This window comes from Macrobrachium nipponense, chromosome 19, assembly GCF_015104395.2.
Source record: "Macrobrachium nipponense isolate FS-2020 chromosome 19, ASM1510439v2, whole genome shotgun sequence".
In the NCBI taxonomy this organism is placed as follows: Eukaryota; Metazoa; Arthropoda; class Malacostraca; order Decapoda; family Palaemonidae; genus Macrobrachium; species Macrobrachium nipponense.
In genome coordinates, this window is record NC_061088.1 from 85,501,010 (window position 1) to 85,528,439 (window position 27,430).

Here is a 27,430-nt window from a genome sequence, read left to right on the forward strand (position 1 = left end):
TTTAACCCATAGCTGGACCCTACCCCATCAGGGATGGGTACTCATTTACAGCTGAGTAGACTGAGGAAATTATGGTAAAGATCCTTTCCCAAGGAATCAACGCCGAGGAGAGCGGTCACCCATCCAACGTCTGACCAGCCCCAATGTTGCTTAACTTGACTTAAGTCCATTGAGGACCTAACCCACTCCTCCACGGCGCCACAGGAAGAAGGACTAATAAAAGTAGACGAAGACCCACAAATATACAGAGACAGGAGAATGACAGACAGAACAGAGGACTGGCACAACAAACCAATGCACGGACAATACATGAGACAGACTAAAGAACTAGCCAGCGATGAAACATGGCAATGGCTACAGAGGGGAGAGCTAAAGAAGGAAACTGAAGGAATGATAACAGCGGCACAAGATCAGGCCCTAAGAACCAGATATGTTCAAAGAACGATAGATGGAAATAACATCTCTCCCATATGTAGGAAGTGCAATACGAAAAATGAAACCATAAACCACATAGCAAGCGAATGCCCGGCACTTGCACAGAACCAGTACAAAAAGAGGCATGATTCAGTGGCAAAAGCCCTCCACTGGAGCCTGTGCAAGAAACATCAGCTACCTTGCAGTAATAAGTAGTACGAGCACCAACCTGAGGGAGTGATAGAAAACGATCAGGCAAAGATCCTCTGGGACTATGGTATCAGGACGGATAGGGTGATACGTGCAAACAGACCAGACGTGACGTTGATTGACAAAGTCAAGAAGAAAGTATCACTCATTGATGTCGCAATACCATGGGACACCAGAGTTGAAGAGAAAGAGAGGGAAAAAATGGATAAGTATCAAGATCTGAAAATAGAAATAAGAAGGATATGGGATATGCCAGTGGAAATCGTACCCATAATCATAGGAGCACTAGGCACGATCCCAAGATCCCTGAAAAGGAATCTGGAAAAACTAGAGGCTGAAGTAGCTCCAGGACTCATGCAGAAGAGTGTGATTCTAGAAACGGCACACATAGTAAGAAAAGTGATCGGACTCCAAGGAGCAGATGCAACCCGGAACCCCACACTATAAATACCACCCAGTCGAATTGGAGGACTGTGATAGAGCAAAAAAAAAAAAAAAAAAAAAAAAAAAAAAAAAAAAAAAATAATAATAATAATAATAATAATAATAATAAACATACCAGTATTGACAGCAAAATCATATTCTAAATCAAACATCACATTCAGCATGAGCCGAGAAGCGAGTAGTAAGAAAAATAGAGAAGATAATATATATATATATAAGATTCATTCGCTGAATTCTGCCATTTTATTCAACAGAATTTGTTTAAAAAAGAGGGTCTCTTCCAAAATAATAATGGAGTAACAAATCCACTGTTAAGTATGGATGCATGTATTTATTTTATTTTTACTTTTTTATTTTACTTTGTTACACGTCTTGTTGTGAAACTTTTCTCATTTATTCCTGAGCATATTTTTTACAACCCTTACTGGCAAGTTAATGAGTTTAGTGGGCTATATTCCGTATGGTCCTGTATATTTTTCCTTGCAGTGACAGCTTTATTTTTTATATGATCCAGAATTTGATTAAGGAAATCGTTGATAAGTGTAGAACTGATACTGCACTGTACAGTTCAGAAGCGATTTCTTTATCAATACTGATTGCCTTGTCATGTTATTGTATTGAGCCTTCTGAATCTGGGAGCCCCAAACGAAGAAAATGACTTGACTTGAAATCATGTGAAACCAGCTGGCAACGAAGAGAAATTCTTGCTGAAAAATAGTTGACAACGAAGAGAATATCTTGCTGAAAACCAGCAGAAACAAGGAGAAAATCTTACCAAGAAACCAGCAGACAACGAAGAGAAAATCTTGCCAAAAACCAGCACAAACAAGGAGAAAACCGTGCCAAAAACTAGTAGACAACTAAGAAAAAATCAGCAGACAACGAAGAGAAAAATCTTGCAAAACACAAGAAACTGCAGACAACGAAGATAAAATCCTACTGAAAACTAGAAAAAAAAAAAACTTGCCAAAAACCAGAAGAAACGAAGAGAAAATCTTGCGGGTTTTAAGCAGAAACAAAGAGAAAATCTTGCTTTAAAAAAAGGGGGGGGGGGGTGTTTCAGACAACTAAGTCGTAAGAATTCAGCACCGTCAGATGGCTGCTTTATACACCAGTCGAGAGTCCTTCGTTTCTCCCTCATCTTCGACTTCCCGGATCGCCTGGTGCCTCGACCACAGGAATTCGACAATTTCTGTCTTCTGGAAGGAAAAATCTTGCTTGTGAAAAGTCCCATTCTCTTCCTGAGTGATTGAGACTCGTATTAATTGCGTTTTATTATTATGATTATCTTTATTTTTTATAATCTTAATTCTGGAGGAAATGAGAAGTCAGATTTTATGTGTGATATTTACACGTGGTTCCTGATTGAAAGTTTTGGAGTTGAGAATATATTTTATTTTTATCAGATATAACGCATTAACTAGAGAGAATATGCTTAGGTAATAATAATAATAATAAAATAATATAATAATAATAATAATAATAATATAATAATAATAAAAAATAACAACAACAATAATGATAATAAAAAAAATAATAAATAGATGAGGGCGATAAGTAGGTAACAATAATGATAAAACAATAACAAGCTCTGTTGTCCCAATGGTTGTAATGATGCCTTTAAATAATAATAATAATAAATAATAATAATAATAATAATAATAATAATAATGAACTACAACCATAATAATAACATTAAAAGAAATACAAGTTTATAACAACTTCCCAAGGGTTGTAACGATGCCTTTAAATAATTATAATAATATTAATAATAGTGAACCACAACCATAATGATCACATTAAAAAGAAATACAAGTTATGACAGTAACCCGAAGGGTTGTGAATGCGTTAATCCAAACATACTCGTAGATATCCACAACCTGGAAAGCGCCCCAGATGCATTCTAAGCACACACAATCGTTATTAAAACGTCCTCCGCCTTCAGATGATGACCAGGAAGTGTTGACGTACATGAGTAACCACGAGTCAGTGCCACGGAGGAAGCACAGACACAGACAGACAGACATACACACACAGTCATAAGCAAACACGGTGGGATGGAACAGACGCAAGAGCTGTTATATCAAGGAATGTGTGAGTGGGGTGTCTCTGGCACGTTTAGATGTTTGCTTTGACATGCTTGGTAAACACGCCTGCAACCGCTGTGCCTCAGGTTTCATGGCTCTCTCTCTCTCTCTCTCTCTCTCCAGGAAGACCTTCAATCTAAAGGGATCAATGATATCTGATTGTATGAGCCACATGCACCACCTCAGTGGCGTGGTCGGTATTGCCTTTGCCTGCCTCCTCGGTGGCCACGAGTTCGATACTCGGGCATTCCACTGAGGGGTTAGAGATGTGTATTTCGGGTGACAGAAGTTCATCCTCGACGCGGTTCGGAAGTCACGTCAAGCCGTTGGTCCAGTTGCTGAATAACCACTGGTTCTACGCAACGTAAAAACACCATACAAACAAACGTATTATTATTATTAATATTTGAAAAGCTTGAAGAGTTCTTGATTCACCAAAGCACATTTTTCCTTTAGGAACCAATTTTGGAGGATTACGTTTCTCAAGAAAATAGTTTCTACTTCAAATCATCTTAGTGAATTAAACCCAGTATTCTCATAGAAAATACTTGTCCACTTCAAATCATCTCAGCGAATTAGAGCCAATTTTCTCAAAGAAAGTACTTGTCCACTTCAAATCATCTCAGCGAATTAGAGCCAGTATTCACATAGAAAATACTTTTTCACTTCAAATCATCTCAGCGAATTAGACCCAGTATTCTCACAGAAAATACTTTTCCAATTCAAATACATCTCAGCGAATTAGAGCCAGTACTTCCTTCACACCAAAAAAAACTCATTAACAAATAATCTCAGAATTAGAGCCAGTATTCTCATAGAAAATACTTTTCCCATTCAAATCATCTTGACGAATTAGAACCAGTATTTTCATAGAAAATACTTGTCCACTTCAAATCATCTCGGCGAATTAGAGCCAGTATTCTCATAGAAAATACTTTTCCATTCAAATACTTCTCAGCAAATTAGAGCCAGTATTCTCACAGAAAATACTTTTCAAATTCAAATACATCTCAATTAGAGCCAGTATTCTCATAGAAAATACTTTTCCAAATCAAATCATCTCGACGAATTAGAGCCAGTTATCTCGTGACTGTCAATAGTTATGTTAAACGACCAGATAGCTCATACATCCTCTTCAGAACACCCGTATGGCATCTGCCTCCAACACTCGATGGAAATTGATAGATTTCAGCTCATCTTCAGTTGGCCATGGCTTTGATTCTGTAGTCATGTGGGCCTGAAGGTGGGGGGGAGATCGTCCGCGCTTCGTTGTTGGGGCTTTTGCGTGGCTCACGTCTACGGTCATCCTTGGAAGGAGGTTTGTACTTCGTGGTTGAGTATCTTCCTTATGCTGTGGTGTCGTTTGTGGAAACTTTCTCTTTCGTAAATTGAGTGAAATTCTCGTCTTCTGGGAGGTAGGACGGCCACTATCCTTGGTTTTCTTTTGGTTTCATTTTCTCTCTGCTTTCTCTTCACGTAATATGCTTTCATGAGTGAAAGCTTGCTTTTGACCTGTTGCAATTGCTTGTGAGCGTGTGTTGAGTATTAGTGGATTCGAATTGATAGGTGCTAATTGATATTGCAACGTAAGAATTCTTTTAATTCTCGTAGCCATGATTCTTATTTGATTGACTATCGGTTAAAACTAGAATTCTTCAGGGCTGTTAGATGACTTTAAGGATATGCTCTGGTTACTTTTAAGGTGTTTTAGTTCGTGAAGTTTTACTTATCTTTTCTTATTCCGATAAGTGTTTTTATTACTCACGAAAAATATTCCATCCTGAATACTTTTTTAGATTGGAATCCATCCGATTTCTCCCGAGTCGTTGGACCTTGTGGAATTTCAGCAGTTCTCTCCAATATTTTGTAATGATAAATCGGGCTAAACGTGATACCTTTTGCTGCTTGAATGTTAGGGTAAATGATTTTTTTTATTTAGCGTTTCTGCCATTTTATTCCTATTCTGCGTATATATAGGCCCTCTTAAGTGTGTGATTTTGTTGAAACTGATCAGAGAGGTTCTCTCTCTCTCTCTCTCTCTCTCTCTCTCCTCGATCAGCATATATGCAATAGGTTTCGCAGATCGTGCCCAACCGTCCGAAAATTGCAGCGGTGTGGAACGCTGTTCTTTCGCTACTATACCGAGCGTGCTACTGTTTGCCTCACGAAACAGAGAGAGAGAGAGAGAGAGAGAGAGAGAGAGAGAGAGAGAGAGAGAGAGAGAGAGAGAGAGAGCTGCTCTGATTTACTTCCTCTTTCGTTCAGTGAAGTATTTTCTATTCAATTGTGTCTGTGTACCTAGGTGGTTTGCATACCAGCATGGGCTCGTAATTCAGAGTTCATGGAATGCGCAAGACGTATTTCATCCTTCTGACTTCGTTGTTGAGTCTCTCGTGAGGTGGTTGTGGTCAAGAGGGTGTTTGGCTGACAGCACATGTTTCGAGAAAAGTTTGACAAACCGCACATGTTTCGAGGAAGTTCCTGAATGATTTGTTGGAAGCCTACTACCCCTCCTGGCTGGCGGCTAACAGCAGCGAATGGGTTACAGTGGTTTCAAAAACTCTCTCTCTCTCTCTCTCTCTCTCTCTCTCTCTCTCTCTCTCTCTCTCTCTCTCGATACAAAGCTTCACTAGAATCCTGAACCCTTCCCCATCGCTTGGAGTCACTTGTGAATAGATGGTTATAGATAAATGTATAATTACGTCCTACATTTATAGAACGAACCAGATAAGATATGGAAAATAGGTTCTTTTAAACTTACAGATACTTCTAACGAAATTCTAAGTAAATCACCATTATTATAGAAGGTAATAGTGATTTTAACTACAGAGCTGTAAGTTACTGCTGTCGCGATATTGCACGCGGAATGAAACTGTTCCTATGTGCAGTATTTGTTGCATTATTGTGTGTAAATGAATATTAAGTCAGATTCGTGTCACGCGCGCACATTTACGCGCATTCCATGATACTGTCGCATATAAATGCTTCCTCTCACTCCCTGCTGTCATGTCAGCCATGTCATGGTGATGTATTACACTGCATAAGTCCTCATGTACGTATTATATACATAGGTTCCAGCTCCTTTTGTACGACTTGTACGGACGAATTGCTAACGCCCTGGTCTCTCATTTGAAGTAACGCCATTTGATAGAGATCGTCCAGATTTTGAGCCATTCGTGAGAGAGGGGCTCCTTGTGTTATGCAGGTGCATTATACAGGGAATATAAAGAGCTAGGTGTGTTAGACCACCTCTGTGAATCACCATAGCATTGAATGTTGGAGTGTCACATGATTCATAAACCCTCGTTAGGCCACCTTCGTTGCAAATCAGATCTTGGAGGTCGGACGTATCATGTCACTTTTACTCAAACATGCTCAAGCTCGAAGTATTTGATTATTTATCCATATTAGTTCCTACTTCCATTGCTGGGGTCATAGCAGACAATTAGCATATCGAAGTATATCATTCTTTTTCCATTCATCTTTTTACCTGCCAAGATGACTTCTGTGTTGTTGATTCAAGTTTTTGTCTCCTAATTCACTGTCGGTGGCATGGCGCGTATAATTGGTTCCCTGTCGAGAACAATGGAAACGCTTTTTGCAAGTCGTGCAATTCCATTTATTGCCGAGGCGTCTTTTGACACTCACGCCCACACTTCGTTCGAGTCGCAATCACGCCCACGCGCGTCGTTAACGTCATGACGGGGATGGTAATTGTCTGGCGTTTCCACGAACCTTGATCCAGTGAGTTTTATTGTCCTTGTCAGTCACACTCTAATTGTGTTGTAATGGAAATACTTTCTTTGGAATTTTATTGGATGAAGGGACTGATTGGAACGGAACTAGTATACTTTATTTGCCCAGGCTTGAAGGGCTCCTGATTGGCTGTTGATAAGCCAGTCACGAGGCTGGAAACTCTCCTCAGTCTCTCTCGAGAGTTTACTTAGGCAATATGTATGTTCCACCTCTCCTGAGGGGATACGCCTTTTCAATGTATCCCTCAGGAGAGGTGGAACATTGATCCTACCCATGTGAACTCTCTAGAGAGACTGGGAGTTTCCAGCCGTGTGACTGGCTTATCAACAGCCAATCAGGAGCCCTTGTTTATTGCAATACTACAGAACCTCTTCTGGATTGCAACCCTTCTCCCTACCCCGTAGGTGTCCAGTGCCGTCAGTACACCTCACGGGTTGACCAGTAGGCATTACTAAAGGTCCTGCTTAGCGTCCCTTCGGCCCTTAGCTGCAACCCCCCTTCCATTCCTTTTACTGTACCTCCGTTCATATCTTAATTCCATCATGCTATTCACCCTCTCATAACGATTATTTCATAGTGCTCCTTTCAAACCTACTACTTTCAATTTTCTTTCTAGCGCGGAATGACCTCAAAGGCCCCATTACATTGCCTTTGGCCCAAATCTACATTACATTCCTTTTGTCCTACCCTCTTCTTGCTTTCGTTTCCGATGGCTCGTACACACACACACACACACACACCGCGTAACCCCCGAGATTGTGACAGGCCAGTTGCGTAACGGATGTCATAATTCTAATGAATTATTCGCTTTTTTAAATCGCTGCCAAACTCCGCTCCGAGTTGGTGTGACTTGTCGTGCTTGTGCGTATTACGTCACTCGGCTGAACACGAGTATAACGTAGTAAATTAGAATAAGGATTATCTTGTGCAAAAGCGTTGCATTTAGAATTTAATGGATAAAGGTAGTCTCTTGTTACCAAAGGTGTGACAAACATGCCCTTGTTATGTTACTATAGGTGTGACAGACATGCTCTTGTTAATATAGGTGTGACAAACATGCTCTTGTTTATGTTACTAAGGTGTGACAAACTCGCTCTTGTTATAGGCCCTCGGATATAAATAAGTATTGTCCTCATAGTCAAGTGTTTTATGTTTTAAGGATGGTTCATTTGTTTTTCTTGTTCATGCAGTATAATTCCTCAGTACTAAGAACCTGCAGAATCTCTCTCTCTCTCTCTCTCTCTCTCTCCAACCCCTGGGAAACAGATTTCCGTTTGTTTTGTGCTTTCAAACATACGACCAGAATAGATATTCTTAAGAAAACAAACATCTCCTTTTTTTTATTGCCATGCATGAAAGCATCATCCCCGTCTCCCCTACTACACTTCCTTTTCACATGATCTCGTGAAGCATAAAGGATAATTTGTTTTCCTGAATCACCGGGTTGTTTCGTAGGCAGCCTCCGGTTGTTGTTTTCCCACGGGATTCGAGAACCTTATCGGGGAGTGTTATGGTTAAACAACGAGGGGGAAGACAGGGAGAGAGAGGGCCACGTGTGTGATGGTGGTGGTGGTTGTGGTACACGACGAGGCCTTGCTCCCTCTTGTAAAGACTTGCCAGAAAATCTTACCGAAAAGAAGCAGTGTTCACCGTGTAGCAAGAACTTGCTCCCATTGAAAGGGAAGACTTTCTGTGGACATGGCGTCTTCGATGTCTTCGGAGTTTACTCTCAAAATTTTTTTTGTGGCAATCTCTGCTGATTTGACTGCTGCTTCTTTGTGTATTTCTACTTCTTTCCGTATTTCCCCTTTGCGTCCTCTTACTTCTTTACCGGATGCTCTAGGAGCAAGAGCCCGTGCTGCCACAGGCCAGCTAAATCCTAAACAATCTTCTGACTTCTTCCTGGAGAAAATCTCAATATATTCTATGGAAGGGAAGCTTCTGGAATATGCTTCATGTGAGTAGGGTTCATCTTCTGAATAATAATAATAATAATAATAATAATAATACTAATAATAATGAAGGAATTCCAGTTTGAAGGCCGTATTATTGAAAACCATAATATCTGTTTCAGCCTATAAGTTTGCTCTCTTAAGCGCTGACTGACTGATATGACTTGAAGCATTTTCGTTCCAGTTTATTATTTCATTTGGACTACATCTCCTTAATTTATTTTGGGGGTAAAAGTCACATATCATTGGTTAGTAAATATCTGCAAAGGAAAACTGATCAAAATAAATCAAGTTATGGTTTATGTTAGACGAGAACATTGTGATTTCGTCCGATTCGAGACGGCTTGTTCCATTTTTATTTTTATAATTATTTGTTTTGGATTTCTTTTGCTCGTAGGTGCATGGTGATGCAACCCTAATTCCTTTTGAAAGCAAGATACGTAAAAAATCCGGTATTTTCCGCACTTCAGGGAAAGCACTCAAGTAATTGTGAAAATTTATGGTTCGGGAGTCATGCTCGAGTAGCTGAGCATTTGTCATGGGAGCTGTGGTGGTGGTGGTGGTGGTAATATAGTAGCAGGTAGCAGTAAGCTTCACCCCCTTTCCCCCTTCCTCCCTCCATTTGTCATAGCTTTATTAGCTAAAAGCAGAACCCCAGTAGCTCAACCCCCCTACCCCTCCGCTCTATCTCTTTCTCTATCCTGTCTCTATCTCTGTCTGTCTCTCACGCGGGAAAGAGGACTAAAGAAATATAAACAGAGCCTTGTCCTTTCTCCCACTGCCTTCGGTCGTTATTTTAGGGGGACGAAATGGACCCATCTGCCGCTGTTTCTTCTTTTCAAGAATTGTTTTGAGTTGAGGGAGACAGTTATTTGTAGTTACTTTTTTTTTTTTTTTTTGAAGGGTGGGAAAGTTTGGGCTTGCCAGATGTTGTACCTAGATTTCGACTTCGACTGGGTGTCCTATTCGACTGATTGACTGACAAAAAAAAATGTAAATAATTTCTGATAATTTTCTTGGTTAAATGTACAAATCATTTCTGATAGCGTTCTTAGTTTCTTAGTTAAATGTAGATTAAGGTGAGAATGTTTTATTCATTTTATATTCTGAGACCACTGACTGACTTGGCAAAAAAAAATGTAAATAATTTCTGATAATGCTCTTAGTTAAATATATAAATCACTTCTGATAGTTCTTAGTTTCTTATTTAAATGTTATACCAACGTGAGAATATTTTATTTCTTTAATATTCTGAGACCCTGTAAGTAATTGTCGTTTCACAAGACTCGTGATTCCAGGTCACTCTGAAAGAAATAAAATCAGATTAACATGTGTTACTTTGCTATTAAATCGTTCTGGGTTCAGACAATATGACTCACAGGCGTTGAAATCGTGGGATTTTGTTTTCAGAACCCCTCAAATGTGTGATATAATTCTGCATTTTCTCTTACTATGGTAGTTGTAAAAACTGTACAAAGACACAGGGAAATCCTCAGTGTTCATATACCGAAACAAGATAGTGGTAGATAGTGAAAGTTAGAAACATGAATATATTTGAAGAAGAATGACTTGAGTTGTACTTGTTTATCTCCTGCTCGACCTTTATCCTCTTCTTGAATTCTTCTCCTTGAGTTTTCAAGTCCAATGGGACATGGCACCCGGTACCCTCATCCAGCCCAGAGCCGAAGAAATGGAAGAAATAAGAGGAAAAATGAAGAATATTGGCGCTTAATCCGGAAGAAAGTGGATGATCAGATGGCGCCAGATACCAAATGTTGCATGAAATCTGTCGCATTAAGCGGAACGATCTCATCAGATAGTGGTGCAATAGCATTCTCTCTCTCTCTCTCTCTCTCTCTCTCTCTCTCTCTCTCTCTCTCTCTCTCTCTCTCAGGACTCTAGTTATGAAGCATTACTCGTAAATTTTTACATTACATCTCATTTTCATACTCATGATGGCATATTCATATCCCGAATTCACCTGTAACATGCAAATATTCTAAAATAAAAATGATCTACTGGCTGCTATATGAGCAAGAGCCCGTGCTGGCGTAAGGCCAGCTTAATCTTCAACAATGAGAAGTAAATTTTAAGTATTCATATTATGTTTTATAGGTCATATAAGAAAGTCCAGGGCACTTCTCATAAAAAATGCGCAGTTGGAGTAAAGGGCTTTTTTCCACAATGAAGTCTTTTTGTCACCTTATGGGAAATAATGTCGATGGAATTTTCTCTCTCTGGAATTATATAACTTGCCAGAATTAGATGCGTAGCGCTCTTCAACACGCAAAAGAAATAGTTTCAGTGACGGAGCCTGTACTCTGTAGTGGTACTTTTAATCTATATTTGTAGTGGTGCTTTTACCCATTATTCGTAGTGGTACTTTTACTCTATATTTGTTGTGGCACTTTTACTATATTTGTAGTGTTACTTTTGCTCTATTTTTGTAATGGTGCCTTTACTCTATAATTGTAGTGGTGCCTTTACTCTAATTGAACTAGTGACGGATATAAAAGCCTCAAGGAATCGGAATTATGCCTTAAAGAAGATTGAAATAGCAAGAGAATCCATCCACCCATTAAAAAAAAAAATAGAGATGATTAAAAAAAACCTGAGGCCGAGACCGAAGCACGAACGCATTACCGAAGAAAGCAGGGAGTAGGAAGGAAGGCGCCCTCAGAACATCATACAACCAATCTGGAACATCACCTGGAACATCCCACGAGTGGGAAGAACAAGAGCTGGTCCAGGAAAGGCAGCGTCAAAGTTCAAGGAAGGGAACACGACTTCACTGGAAGACGAAGAATGAAATTTACACACATCATTTTACACCCTTTGTTTGCTTTCTGGCGAAGGTTTGCCTAGAGTTTGCGAGTGCGCTCTCTCTCTCTCTCTCTCTCTCTCTCTCTCTCTCTCTCTCTCTCTCTCTCTCTCTCTCTCTCTCTCTCTCTCTCTCTCAGAAACATTCAAAATACTGAAAGGCATAACAAAAGTAGACAGTAACCTATTGACGTTAAACGAAAGCCAGATGAGAAATAATGGATGGAAACTAGAGCTGAAGAGATACAACACATCACATTGTGGGAACTACTTTACATACAAGATACGTGACACGTGGTATAAACTGCCACCAGAAGTTGTAAACAGCAACAGTGTGGAAGAGTTTGAAAAGAAAGCTCGACAAAATCATTAGGAGGACACTGTGAATGCACAGTAAAACCTGCTTCCAGAGATAAGTGAGCACACGAGACATCCTAATCCTTGAAACACACTCTCCTCTCTCTCTCTCTCTCTCTCTCTCTCTCTCTCTCTCTCTCTCTCATAGGCTATGAATAATACAAATTTCAATCTTTACCATAGTGAATGCACAGTAAAACATGCTCTTAAGATAAGTGCGCACGCGATGTCTTTGAGACATCCTAATCCTTGTAACCCCTTGTAACTTCTTTTCCTCGTAAGCAGAACTCATCTGTAGGTCACCTTTAGAGGTAGTGACTCAGTTCCTTCCATCACAAAAGTTAGTGCAGAGGATTAATGGACCTACCACACCAACAGTAATGGTTATGCATATTTCTGAATAAAAATTTACGGTGTAATAAACGATGAATAAGGATTAGAGGACAGTCCTGTTCGGTATATTTATTTGAAAGGTGTCTTGGAAATAATATGAGGGGTTAAGGTAGCAGGAATGTCTTAAGTGCATAAAAATGTGTGTAGAAGATATATATATTGTGTTAAAGTTTTCATTCTTGCACGTAAGTGTAATATATACTATTTTTTAAATAATTGTCTTATGTTGTTCGGTATTGGTCGTGTAATTAAAGAATTTTGTCATCTAGTTAACCCCCCCTCAATGATATGACGACTTATCTTTGTGCTCGTGAGAGAGAGAGAGAGAGAGAGAGAGAGAGAGAGAGAGAGAGAGAGAGAGAGAGAGAGAGAGAGTCTGTCAAGATACCGTAATTTGCAGTGCTTGCGAAATGTACGTAGATAAGTGCCGACGACGCGTTGAAATCTTTGCAAGTTGACGTAACCAAATATCCAAATTCAGACGGTTTCGGAATAATCTTTGTTTGAATTGATCTGAGATATATATATATATATCTTATCGAAAGATCTCATTCGTGTGTCCATTTGAACGAGATGCGTATCGAATTATTTATTGGGATTGCGTGCTGGCGCGTTAGACGCAACGATGCGGTGAAACGGAAGTTAATATCTTCCTCGCTTTTATATATAGATAGAGCAGCACCACCGGCAATTTGAATTGCATGATCAATGGCGCACACGTTACGTATATACCAACCCTGGGGGTAATTTATAATGGTTGCGAAATGCGTGAGGAGGAGGAGGCAGTCATGCATGCATGCCTGCCTGCCTGCCTGCCTGCCTGCCTGCCTGCCTGCCTGCCTGCCTGCCTCTCTCTCTCTCTCTCTCTCTCTCTCATTTGTATACTCTTACAAAGAAATCATTTTGAGTAATTGCTATTTGGAAAGCGATTTCCCAAGAGTAGAAATAGCACTTTTAATTTACGGTTATCGAGTTACGACCATTTTTATTCCTCTTGTGTCTTTTGCTCGTAGGAACTATATATTAAGGGCATTCAAACTTTAAATTTAGACTACTTCGTTGTTTGGACCTCACTGCAGTGGTTCTTAACCTTTTTCGATGTGCCTTGGTCAACATACAAAAAGGCAGTGACAAGGACTGAAGGGATTAAGCTATCAGTTGGGAATAGCATCAAACACATAGATAAGGCAGGATACAAATGCCTGGGAATATTATTATTATTATTATTATTATTATTATTATTATTATTATTATTCCAAGGACGGAACGTATTTATATATGTAGTATGTATATATGTATATAATTATGTATTTTTATATTTATTATTCTTGACCCATTAGCTGTTTAAAGGTTCTTTATTTTATACTCTTGTCAAATTCTGACTATTTACTGAATTATTGAGTTTTCAAAAACTGTAATTTTTTGGTCGAATATACTTTGCTTTCTTGGCAAATCATTCTTGAATGTCAGGTATAAAAAAGTATTACTGAACATTTTTTAACAGTAAATATATATATATTTATTTTAATTCCAGCCTCCTGGAGCAGGAAAGACATACCTGGTGAAACAGATGGGAAATGTCTGCGAAATGCCCCTCTATGGCGTTCATACAAACCAGGTCCACGGTGCATCAGCAGTGCGCAAACTTTTCGACCAAGCCCGGGACAACTATCCATCTCTGGTCTTCATGGATGACGTGGATGCCATCTTCTCGAACCACGACGAAGAGCCGAGCTGCTCTTCGCAGATCCAGGCAATTCGAGATGAGCTCTTCGCCCAGCTGGGCTCCCGGAAGTTGAAAATTGATGATCCCAAGTCCTCCAGAAATCCCACGAACTGCATCCTCAGCGGTGGCGGGGGCCGAGGAGCGACAAATGGAGTAGATGGAAGCAGAGCATCGAGCAGGGCTTCTTCCAGTCATTCCAGGCCCCAACCCTCGGCCCCACCTGACGATGAAGAGGACGTCTTTCAGGATGATGACAGCACCTACCCTGATAACAATGGCATAATTGTTGTGGCTGCCACTAGCACTCCTTGGCTCCTCTATAAGGTAACATTTGAACCTTACCTGGTAGTAGCTGTTTTTTTATTAATTTAAAAAATACATTTACGTATATGTTTTGATTACTTTAGGAATAAGGAAAATTGTTTTGTTTTTATTTCTAGTTTACTCAAATAATGCTGGTTTTATTTATTCATAATGGCAAATGAAATATTGTAAAATCAAGATGGAAAAGATGCATCTGTTTGGAGCTGGAGGTCCTTATTGCCAATTGTGTTGTTTATTGCTTAAGTTGTATTTCTTGATAATTCATGAAACCATTTGGTATAATTTACTTGTAGCAGATTCACACCTGCTAACTTGATGGTAGTGACAAAGACTTCTTTTTTTCCTAGATTAACCATGCTGTTCTCTTTATTGCAGGATCACGAACTGTTAAGTCGCTTTCGTGGGGTCTATCTTGTTGGCCTTCCAGATAAACAAACAAGATATAACCTTCTGAAGTCTCTCTTTCAAAATGTACACCATAATCTCACAGACCAAGATATTATGGTTGTGGCAGAAAAGACAGAAGGGTAAGGGACTTCTGTAGATTCTAGTTTTGTATCGTATGTCAGGCATAGTGAATATGTTCACCACATTTTAATTTTTGTGTAACTTGTTCTTATTGTTATGGATTTGGGTTTTTCTTTCTCAGATTCACACCTGCTGACTTGATGGTAGTGGTGAAAACTTTAACATATCGCCAGTTTTCATTTCTTTTGTCGATGACAGCACATGGTGGCTCTGTTGGGTCATCAAGTGAAATGGGTTCCTCTGGGTCACAAACCCCACTTTCTTCAGAAATGTCAGAAGTAAGTAGACTTTTTTTTTCTTATTTTGTAAATACTATACCTATATTTTTATTTATTATAACATTTTTAATGGTAGATATTGTAAGATATTGGTGCTGTATTGTTCATAAACCTTTTAACACAATATATTGTTTTACTTTGCAGACAGCCTCAGAGTCTGATTTAGATGGACTCCCTGAGTCGGAGGGCCACTTGAAGCGTGGCACTGTTTCAGCTGCAGCAGTAGCTGCTGCAATGGCTGCAGCTGCTGCCAGTGGAGCTGTTCCAAAGAAAGACATAAGGCCAATCGCCAGTAGCCATGAGAAGAAGACAGTACCATCAGCAGCTAGCAAACCACCAATCGCATTACTCACAAATGACTGGGACTCAGAATCTGAAGATGAGGAAGAGGAAGTTGGAAGTCCACAAGATGTGCTAGACCATAAACAAAAGGAGTCCATGGTACTGTGCTTGAAGTTTTAAATGATATAATTCAGAGGCATTCTGAAGTCAGCAATGTTTTCCAAAGAATTGTGTTTGGCAGTATATTTTGTTTTCGAACCTGAGTTTCAGTTCATCACGGAAGAACCCCACATTTTAGTTTTAGCATCTTGAAGGTGTTTACTTTCAGGAATTTATAGAATAAGTATATGGGTAGATTTTATTGATTGAGAAAGAGTGGAGTAAATTTCATTACTACTTTTCTTCAGCAGTTGAGTTGGGATCTTACCTAAATTGAGGTTTATTAGAGATATGTGTAACGTTCAACCCGCCATTATTTTTTTCTTTTTAGAGAGAACAGAACAGTATAGAGTACGCATTTCAGGAGAGGTACCTAAATCATGTGAAAGGAACTTTATTTGTAACTTAGTTTTTTATTTTAGTTTATTGCTTTCACATAATTAAGATTTTATAGCAATTCAAAGGTTTGTCAGTCTATGAAAAAAATTTAAAAGATAATTTGTTACTTTTTTGCTATATGCTAGGTTCCCAACATTTGTAGCTGGAATGGGGGTTTTCAAAGAATTAATGACATTGTATTACGTCTCCCCACCCATTTTATTTTGATCACTTAAAACATAGATAGGCTCATCTTACAACTGTTGTCATGATTGTTTGTTTGAATTCATTAGTGTTGAGGCAACGAGGGCCAATTATTATTTGACAGGATTTAAGAGCATGACTGAAAGGGGTGTAAGGGCAAATATGCAAAATATGTTATTAGATAAAAAAATAAAAGTATAAGGCAAGGATAAAAATCCCCAGACAATGAAATATGCACTGTAGGTGTGGTGTTTCATGCTGGAGTAATTGAAAAGTGCATTGCATGCATATTCAGACAGTCATATTAAAAAAAATATATGTTCGGTTGGACATATGGCAAAATATAGTTCTTCACTAACTGTCATGGTTAAAATATGTACTGTTTTGAATTTTAAAATCTGTTTGTTCATAGTAGTCATAGCTTACATGAACCTTGTTTCTTAAACATTCTGTTGATTTTAATAATATGAAAAATGTTTCATTTTTCTATTGCACTGAGAAACTAAAGTTATTTTTGGCTTTCAGAAAATGAAAGCTAAGGATTTGAGGCTACCAACACGTGTTTTGGACGATTCTTTGGTTTTGAATACCCCCAGTACTTCGGACATAAAGAAAAGCCCAAGAGATGGTGTGAGTGTACCATCTCCAGATTCTGCCATAGGCATGTCCAAGGGCAGTGAAGATTTCATGGAACCGAAGATCTCAGCTAGGTTAGAAAAGACTGAGGGTCCTTGTAGGACACCATCAGAGAGCAGTAGTAGTGGAGTTACGTCCTCAGGCTGTGATAGTAGTGATAGCAGTGCAATAGTTGATGACAGAGTGCAAGATACTTGCAGTCCACCTCCCATCAGTAGTGACAGTGAAACTGATGGAGATGAGACTGTCGTTTCTCCTAGTGTAGACAGTGAAAGGACTACAGAGGGAAAGCCTAAAGAATCATCTGAAGAAGAAGTTAAGGCTGAAAAGGACAGCACAGAAAAGGAAGAGGTAGTTAAATGTGATGGTGCTCAGGGGATGGTTGGGGAAAATAAGGAAGACTTAAATAATGAAATTCGTAATGTTGAGGAGGAGGATAGGTCAGTTGGTACTCCTGTGGAGTTTGAACTGCATTACAGTGAGCCTCCTGAACCTATGCGTGATGACAACTGTGCCATTGATAGTGACAGTGACAATGAGATATCAGAAACCCCTCGTTCAAGGGGTCGACGCGTTGCATTTTCTGGAATGTCTCCAATGGAACCGCTCTCAGTTGATGTAGGGAATGATTGCGGACCCCCAAATGTTTCACTTGATGACCTACCACCTAATATAACATTAGCATCATCAAATCTCCCAGACAGTCATCGCCAAGAATCGGCTCCTAATGCTATTCTCTTGAGTCTTTTGGCAAGACCTTCCCCAGCCAGGTCAGATCGTCATGACCACCCACTAGGTGAACCGTCAGATCTAGCTTCCTTTTTGCACGCAGATCCTGATCTTGATGAAAATAAAACCTCCACTCCAATTGAACCCCTTGGAACCCTCACCCCAACTCCCAATTTGACACCAACACCCACACCTACACCTACACCAAGTGAAGGATCAAGTCACAATGGCACGGTGGGTAGTTCTGGCAGTGGCACCCATGCATCAGTCGGTTCCACGAGCAGTGAGGTAAGATTGGATGGGACTTGGTGCAGAAAATGATTGTTTTATCAACAGGTTTTTCTGTAGGTTGTTAGCATTTTTATAACAAGTAGAATACTATGTATAGTATTTGAAAAGTCTTTTGAAATAAGTTTACAAAATTCCAATAAACATAATAACTATACTGTACAGTACAATTTGTAATTAAAGTTTTCAATCACTTTTGTAATTCAAACGTTCAGTCATTATGCCTTGCAAGTCCTCTCTGTCCCAGAGTCAGAGCTATTAGAAATTATATTTTGCATTTTGGTTATAGTATATTAAAGCATATATGTATACTGTTGTGTAAAAAAAAAAAATTAAAAAAAAAAAATTGCTGCCTATAATGAATGCTCCTTTGAGTCACTATGGGGCTGGATTTTGGATAACACACATAAGTGATATAAAATGACTGAAAGTCAGTGCTTGATAAGAATTTGTTCATGCTGCTGTACTGCACTTGTAATTTCTTGTACTTTGTTGTACTCTTGTAATAGTTAAATAATTGACATTGTGAACAGTTGGGATTTTCCACTTTCAGAACAAGTTTTTGTGTCTTTTGTGATAATTTGATTTTTACTTGATAGTTTCCTCTACAACATTGTTTTCTTAATTTTATATATTTTTAATTGAAGTACTACTGTATTACTGTATTATTTATTGTTGTAGCATTAGCATATGTGGCCTCAGTAAATTGTGAAGAATGTAGGCATTGCATGTTAAGAGTAAAAGTTTGTTTGTTTTTATTGTGTTGTATTTGCAGGGTTTTAGAAAAATTAAGCTTCATTATTTCTTGTATTAATTTGATAAAAGTTTCAGTTCTCCTTGTACCAGTTATTTACAAATTTTGGCTGTTAGTCATCTTTTGTTAGATTGATGTAATAGAGAGACCGTAGAAAACATTACATCAGCACATTTGTGTGACTGTTACTAAGTTTGCAGTTGAAAAGTGTTTGCTAAATGAGTGATTTAGTAAAGCTATATTTCAATTGCAGGTTCACAAGAAGGAAGATAGCGACTCTTCCTTTGACCATAGTGATGGTCACACAGTTCCTTCTTCAGATATCTCCACAGCAACATGCAATGAAACTGGTAAGATACATGGGCGCGCTCTCTCTCTCTCTCTCTCTCTCTCTCTCTCTCTCTCTCTCTCTCTCTCTCTCTCTGTGACTCAGCTTTTGCTATGGATGGTAGCAAAAATGTTTGTTATGTAGGAGTTTAACTTAAACATTCAGGTAAAAATGTGAGTTGACTGAAAAATTGCCTGAATGTTATGAGCTTTAGATAATAATTTAACAAGACTGTTGAATCATTGCAAACCTGTGAAACTCTCTCTTGTAAGGGGATGCTACATTTAAATGATATTGTCTCCTTGCTGTTTATTGACAATTACGTATACTGTAATATTACTACATAGCTTTGTTTAGTAAGTCATGCAGAATGTCTCCCATTCAGTCATTCTTCCCATGTTTAATGTTTCCCACCTACAATTACTACACCTTTCTTTTTAGTTTGTTTTTCATAGATTTGCAACAATAGAGTACCAACACTTAAGAAAATTTAATTTTCATATCCTCTTTGGCCGAGGATTTTTTTAGTTATTGTTTCTGAATTATATAGGACAGTGATTCTCTTGTTTTGTTTTAATGATGTCATTGGAATTCTTAGTATTTATTTTCTACTAATTTCAGGAGAGACCATGGAATGTCGAACAGATTCTGATGAACGGCTGCAAGAATTAGATGATCCCCACGATCATCCAGATTCTGCTCGTGGAAATGAAACAAAGTCGATGGCTAGAGGAGGATTGAACTCCCTTCTGAATATAGAGGGTTTAGAGAACTTAACCATACAGATCATTACTTTGGTAAGTTGAGAGAATAGTATTTTGGCTTGAATCTATAAACACCCACAATCTGTATTAAAAGATATTTTGATTTACACTGTTCCTAGTAGAGGACTAGAGAAGTATACCAGTATACCAAAATATATGTCAGTTGCATTTCAGACAACAGTTTCAAGTATGTGAGCTTGATACGTGACTTAATTTATGTCAAATGATTTATTTCAGTAATGAACTTGACCTATTTATGTTCTTCCAATTTGTAACTTGACACTCTTCTTCCACCAGGACGGCATCAATAACCTAGATGTTGTGATGCCAGTTTTAGTAGCCATAATCAGTCAATCTTCATCACAATTGCACCTTTATTTTACTTCCTTCTCACCCTTGTGTTTGTGTTAATGTTGGATAATAAGTTTGGGTAAGAAGCTCTTCAAGTAATTGACATCATCAGCATTTTCATTACATTCAGTTACTACATCTTTATAAAGAATTGTGGATGAATAATTAAATATCACCCCCTGTCAAAAACAGAATCTTGGGTGCAAGCCCCAAGACTTTTTCATCGTTCCTCGAGCTAAGGGCACTAGAGCCTGTGCTGTCAAACCCAAGGCTTTGTGTAGCTTATGCATCAGGTTTTTCCACTGCCTTGGGGTCACTCATGAGTAATTGCCTTTAGATGTGATTATTAGCAGTTTAGTTGCCATTGATTCACAATTCATTGTTGTTAATTGTACTTTTAAATTTTGGTATGTTCCATTATCTCATTTTCCTTGTTAGGAATTTCTGTGTTTTTTTAAACATGTTGGTTTAATGAAAGACTTTCCATGAGAATGAGTTCATATTATGAATGATGACTTTACAAGCATGACCTTTCTTGAGGAGGCTGGCCATAAATGAAAACCAAGACAGTACTTTGTGCCACATTAAACCCAGCTGGAGCCTGTTTAATTCCTGCAGCTTGCACATGCTGTCATACATTCTGAATATTTAAGTCTCCTTTCTTCACGTCTGCGTCCCACTCACTAAGGACTTTTTAAGCCTTCCCTGCCACCATTCTTTGAGCAGTTGGAAAATCGCTCGGACATCCTCTGATAATTCAATGCAGCAATATCTACCATATCAATTGCATGCCCTGTTAGTGATGACATTATCTTATTAAATCTTTTGCTTTTTCAACATTTTGTCTCTATAAATACATTTGTTATACAGCTCACGAGTCTTTCTGCCATAATTCGTGACATTTTATTTTGAATGTATGTAGGAATCAATCTTCACTATTCCTGTGCTAATTTTATGTGCAGTTATTAATGCATCTCCCCACTTTCATATGATATGCATTCATAACCTTGGCTGCTGTTAATGTTGGTTTGCCGTGGATTTTCTCTTAGTGAAATGTATTGATAGCTGAACAAGGGAATAGCAGGAAGTCTAATGCAGAAAAGGAAGTAGGCAGTCCCCAGGTTACAGGGGCCATTCCATTCCAGCGACCTGCCATACCCTGGAACATCATTTGAAAAATTTATAAAAATAAAAATGAGATAGAGATGGATTTAATTAGGCCTGGGGAAAGAGACAGGTTTTTCAGCTTTGGCCGGGTAATTAACCAGTTTTCTACCCTCCTTATAGTGAATCCTCCCCTAGGAGGGACCTCCTATAGTGAACCCTCTCCTGGTGGCTACAGCTCCCTAAATCGGTTTTCTCACCTTGTTATAGAGCCAGCGAGTTATGGCACCGTAATCCTAATTACGCTGCCCGATTTTTTCTTTGAATATATTTGAGAAAGCGCCATAAGTACCGAGCACTGTAAGTCGAGACAACCATAACCCAGGGACTACCTCTTAACTATATGAAGACTATATGCCCTGAAAATTATGGAAATGTCAAATGCAGTATGAAGACCAGACCTGATGAAAATTCATGCAGAGAGAGCACAATACAGAAGGGAGTTACGAGAACTTGTTACTCGTCTTAACTCAGTAGAGAGAAAACCAGACTTGAAAATGTTTGTGATAATTTGTATATGTATATATATATTTGTTATTTTTTACTGACATTTTTGTATTTTTTCTCCAGGCTGAAGTTCTTGAGGTAGTTTCAAGTGGCTATAGAAGTGTCAGTGATGAGGAAATCAAGCGATATACTGATTTTATGGTGTGGTTTTCAAATGTGGCCAAGTCTGCTTGTCCACATTCAAAAGAAGGTATGTTTTCTTTTTTCCAAGGCAAAATCAGATATTAATGTCCATTGTTGTCTCAATAAAATGTTCAATTAGGAGCTTTTATAAGTTACATAGAGGAAAGGCTGCGAAATCACTAAATGTATTTAATTATTTTTTTTTACAGGATCTAAGAAGGCAAATGCTCCTCCCTTGGATGATATCAGTTTAGATTCTACTGTTTATGATACCCCAAGCATCATAAAGAAACGAAAAGGGCCTCTTCGGAAGTTGGGCCGGTTTCTTCTTAAAGCATTGATGTTCATTCTAGACTGATGTATATTTGGCAAATGCTGAAATTGAAATGTATTTTAGTCAAAAATGGCTTTGGAATAGACCCTGTACTAGTCGTAAATGTGAACTCAATCATTTTTGGGAGGGGCTTTTCATTACAGTAGTTTCATAAACAGTGCAATGTTTGGGATGATGAAACAGTACATTTGAAGATGTACAATTTCTTGAAATGCATTTATACAAGGAAAAGTTTATTTATGCTTTAAGGGTGAAGGCCATATATTAATGTATTCAGTTTCAGAATTTATGGACATGAATGCAGTACAGGAAATCGGTCGTAAATGAGGCCCAAGAGATGTATGTGGACAACATAACTCTGGTTCCTCACGCGTTTACTTCGGGAGTGAGATAACAGGGGAGTGATGTTGGTCTGATTCCTGGCATCTTCATTATGAAAGTGAAGCCATTTTAAGTTTTGAGTGTTATACAGTAAAGGGAGGTATTTTGGTTTTAAATCTTTTAGACATTTTCATTATGAAGCTTTTATTGGGGAAATGCTTGCTTTTCCAGCTTACTCTGATGTAGGCACGTAAGTCACTTGTATGATACGTAATTTTCTAAAATGTGTTCCTAGTAGGAATTATCCACTACTGAACCCAAGAAATTGGTATTTAGTTAATGTAGCTGTAATTGTGTATCATGTTTAAATTTGTAAGGCTTTGGCATGTCTATAAAAAAGACAAGAATACTATTGTTAGAACAGTGACCATAGCAGAAAATGAATGTTACTCTTCATACTCAGAGCTGACAATTATTGAGCTTGTACAAAGTTAGTGTGTTTAAGTTTGCAGGTGAAATTATGCATTTATTATACAACTTGTTGTTATTACTCTACCAGGTATTGTTATGCCAAGGCATGTAAAGATACAGTTCATATAGTTGTTGATCCCCTAAAAATATATACTTAATTCAGCTTGAATGGAACATTAATACTCGTGTCACAAATACCCTTGACTATTACAATTAAAGGAAATAAATGGCATGCTAGACTTTTGAAATATTTCCTGGTAAAACAGTTTGTAGTTCTTAGTTGAGTATACTTTTGTAAAATAAAATATTTTCTTATATAAGAATGAAAAGGTTTAGATTATTCAAAAAATAAAAACATACATAAGTTGTAACATTTATTTTATCCTGTAAATTTTGATGTGAACAAACAATTGTCTTACCAGTTATAGTACTAGGTGTTTCAAAGTTCGGATCAAGAAAGGATCATTAAGTAGAAATCTGTCATTTCTTCATGGCAGTCCATGTTCCCTGTGGTAAAATATTGAGTCAGTCTTCAACTTCATCTTTATATTTTCATGCTCTAGCACTCAAAGGTGCATAATCCCTGGATTAATCATCTCTGCCTTTTGTGCATGGTGACTGTCTGTTATTGGGTTGTACGTAGTAGTACTTGCAATTATCTTATTTGGTAGTTACAGAGACCATAGAATCAAGCCTCGAAAGTATTTGGTTGCAAATTGCTGTTTTCAGAGTATCTTCAGTTAAATATTTTCTAATAAATGCAATGTTTCTGATATGATAGAGGTTATTACAATATGCAATAGCCTACAACCGGTATATGGTTTTTCATCGACAATTTATTATCAATAAATACATCTAAGTTCCCCACTGCTGCTACAGTGTTTATGGATGACGAGCCAATAGTTAATTCTTTTGAAGGGTTCATATTTCGTAGCGCACCATTGGATCCAAATAACATACACTCGGGTTTTTTTATTTATTGAGTTTGAGTTTCTTCACCAACATCCATTTTCATTACTGCATCAATTTTACAGATGGCATCTTCTACCGTTTCAAGACAAAAATAGAACTGAGTATCATCTGCATACAGCTTATACCTAACCTTGTGCTTGTTTAGTCTAGATAATTCAGTTGTGTAAATGCCAAATAGCAATGGACCCAGGATGCTGCCTTGAGGCACTACTCTAGTTAGGCCTTTATTTTCTGATATTGTGGCAGAATCAAAGCCAAGTAAAAAAAAAAAAAGCAAGCAAACTCCTCTCAGTTACGTTAATTGTACATGCTAACAAAGTTTCCCACACTCACACTTTCCCCTTTACGTTATTTTTAACCTGCAGGACAATTGGTTCAACGAAATACCCAACAAAAAACAAAAACACAAACACGTACTCACCTCTGGCTTGATACTCCAGGCTAGGCTGTGCTGTCCGCTGGATAGGCTATAGGCTAGCCGACACAACCACTGCCGATAACCAAACACTAAACAACTGAGACACAACAACCCAACAAATCACTGCAGACGAACACCAACATCCCGAAAGAACACGACAACCACACAACTTACCGCACCACAACAACCTGCCAACACCAACACTGCTCCAACCACCACTCACAGACACCAAAATGCACCACCAACCTCTTCAACCTCACCACAACCAGACAGACACACGCCCAACAGCTTTACAACCCCCAAATCTATCAAATAACACCAAAACAACTAACCACCAAAGGATAACTGCTGCCAAAAGTTCTTAAAAATATAAGTTTAAAGCAAAAATTTACAATGCTAGTGATTAGACTTCTGCTTCTCTGAGAAATACATGCAGAATACAAAGAAGTTAGCTGAGAGACAAGGTATAAAGAACTTTGAAATCTTGAACACACTTGGTTTAAGGATACTGATGAAACAAGGAAAGGAACATTCAGAGAAGCTGGTAGACATAGATAATCATTGAAAAAGGAATGCTTGACATAATGGATTTTGGGTGGAAAGTGCTATCGATAAACTTTAGAGGAGGTACGTGCAATAGTGCTGTAATGCAAATTCACAAAGAAAAACCCATTCATCATGAAATAGCCTTCAACTATTACAAACATTCAACTGCACAAAGTTTCAAGAAGAATGATTTCATCACCTCGGCCAATATATCTTGAGTTAATTTTTTTATGCTCTTCATCCTACTCTATGTATAATCTAGTTCTGTCTCTAATTTAGCAGAATTAAAATTTCCTGGGTTGCATGTAAGTGGTTAACTTTGCTACCCATGACATACAACATTTTTCTATTTAAAAGAGCCAGGTTAATATGAGGGTAAATCTCTCAGCAGGAAGTCTGAGAAGTGGTTGCCTTCATCTGAGTTTAGATGAAGTGGAAGAAGGCTACAAAAATTGTCAGTTTTACAGGGAGGTAACACATCCCCTACAAGAGCTTCGACTGTTTGTGTCTCTGCCAAGACAGAATTTTTGGAGCTCTTCCTTCTCTATCACCCATTGCTGTACAACCTTAGGGAAACTCGCTGAGGTCATTGGATGACCCTTCTCAGGTCAATTTGGCAGCAGGTCCTGTGCATGAAAGGTAGATGTCCTATGTTCGAACTTTGCTTAGTTCTCAGATCCTGTCGCCTGTTTCTGCACTGTCAAGACCTATATGTGGGATTTTCATTGTAATCCCAAGAGTTGCTGAAGGCTCTCGGGCTATCCCTTCCTTTTAATCCCAGTCTGTTGTGGCTGCTACTGCAAGGGTGTCTGCTCTGGCCGGGTAAGAGTTAAGCAAGAGACTCGGTAGGAGTTAGGGGAAGCAGTTCTAAATTTTCTCCTTTTCCTCATCTCAGTCTTAAGATTAAAGGAAATGCAGAAAGAGGTCAGAAATCCCTACACAGTAGAAAGTCCCACTGCTTCTAATAATTCAATTCTGAGATTGACATTCAGTCCATGAAGATTTCACTAAAGGTCAGCTGCCTGGACTACTCTTCCAGTGGATTCTAACAACCTTTCCTCTTTGAAATCATTGTAGAATACCCTGAAACACATATGATGTGCACTGGTTCCCATTGCAGGTCTGTTCCTGTACAAATAATCTATTGTGGCGTTCAGCTGACTGCCCATATACTACTGACCTGGTTCTGCTCCCCTAGACCTAACACTAGCCCAGACTTTTCCAACACTCCTGCTGGGTCTGAAAAATGAGACAATGGTGTGGTTCATGTCCAGTTCACACCTGCAATTTCTGATGGTGGGTTTGTCTGTAAGGAGTATAACCCCTTTGATCATGGTGTCTGTCCTACGATTCACTCCCTGTATGCTCTTATTCCAACTGTCGTCGGCACTGCTTACTAGAGTAGTGACAGAGAGGGTGAACACACTGATCCCACACACTGATCTCAGAAACAGCCTCCAGTCACTCTTCCAAGCTGCCTCCCTCCACCTTTAGCACATCAGAAGTGGCCTTCATCTTACACAATGTAAAGCCTTGGGCTGCTGCTAATACTGTGTGGTCTAATGAGCCACTTTCCTCTGGAGCAGCTTCATAATGAAGAGATTTCTCTCTTACTGCAAAGCAGGAGTCATGGAGTCTGCCATTACTTTTTCGTTGGAACTCTGGCCCAGTATATTGACTTCTTTTCTGGGGTGTCCTCTGGATAGGACAGAGTGAGATACTGTAAACTCGTCGGTGTCTTGGAGAAAGGTTTTGACCTTCCTTTGTCACCAGATTGCAGAACACATTAATGTTGGGTCTTTGAAAAAAACTGCAGCTAAGCCTTAGAGGAGCAATGCCCAAGACTTCAATGTTGGGAAGAAGCTAATTTTACTAAACCTAGGTCTGCAGCCCAAAAGTCAAGGAAGGGGAAAAGGGAAGTGGGCTCCTGAGGTAGGCAATCCTTCTCTCCTGTTCTGTAAGTATGGGAATGCTTGTTCTTCCTTGACTTTTGGGCTGCAGACCTGGGTTTAGTAGAAATACCCTCTTCCCAACCATGAAGTTTTGGGCATAGGCCCCCTCCAAGGCTTAGCTGCACTTTCCTTCGAAGACCTTAAAGGAAGAATGCAGGGTGGATTAGTGTCCCAATTATCATTCCTCTCCTTTTCCAGCAATGTCTTGATTTCACTCTTCAGAAACCACAAGGAACCCAATGCTAATGTGTTCTGCAATCTGGTAAGAGAGGAAGATCAAAACTTTTCCCCCAAACATGGATTTGCAAGCAGCCTGGTAATAAATTTGTTGCTGCCGCTGATCTTGTTGGCAACTCGTAATATTATCCACTAACATCTGGGGTACTGGAAACCTAAGTTGTTTTTTGGTGATGCCTAAGCAAAGGACTTCCATCTCCAAATAACAATGCTATCCTTTTCA

The 27,430-nt window shown here is 38.8% G+C and overlaps 1 protein-coding gene across 3 annotated transcripts in view; it reads left to right on the forward strand.

The window, feature by feature from the left end:
* LOC135218712 (ATP-dependent zinc metalloprotease FtsH-like) overlaps positions 1–23,448 on the forward strand; it is a 184,552-nt gene extending 161,104 nt beyond the window's left edge. For all 3 annotated transcript variants that reach the window (XM_064255170.1, XM_064255176.1, XM_064255163.1), the window contains 9 exons: positions 13,968–14,483; positions 14,859–15,010; positions 15,133–15,289; positions 15,434–15,730; positions 16,838–17,965; positions 18,973–19,069; positions 19,669–19,844; positions 21,897–22,023; positions 22,166–23,448. In XM_064255170.1, the coding sequence (XP_064111240.1) occupies positions 13,968–14,483; positions 14,859–15,010; positions 15,133–15,289; positions 15,434–15,730; positions 16,838–17,965; positions 18,973–19,069; positions 19,669–19,844; positions 21,897–22,023; positions 22,166–22,314 (2,799 nt within the window). In that variant the 3' untranslated portion in view covers positions 22,315–23,448. The remainder of the gene's footprint in view (positions 1–13,967; positions 14,484–14,858; positions 15,011–15,132; positions 15,290–15,433; positions 15,731–16,837; positions 17,966–18,972; positions 19,070–19,668; positions 19,845–21,896; positions 22,024–22,165) is intronic.
* Positions 23,449–27,430: the final 3,982 nt, after the last annotated feature.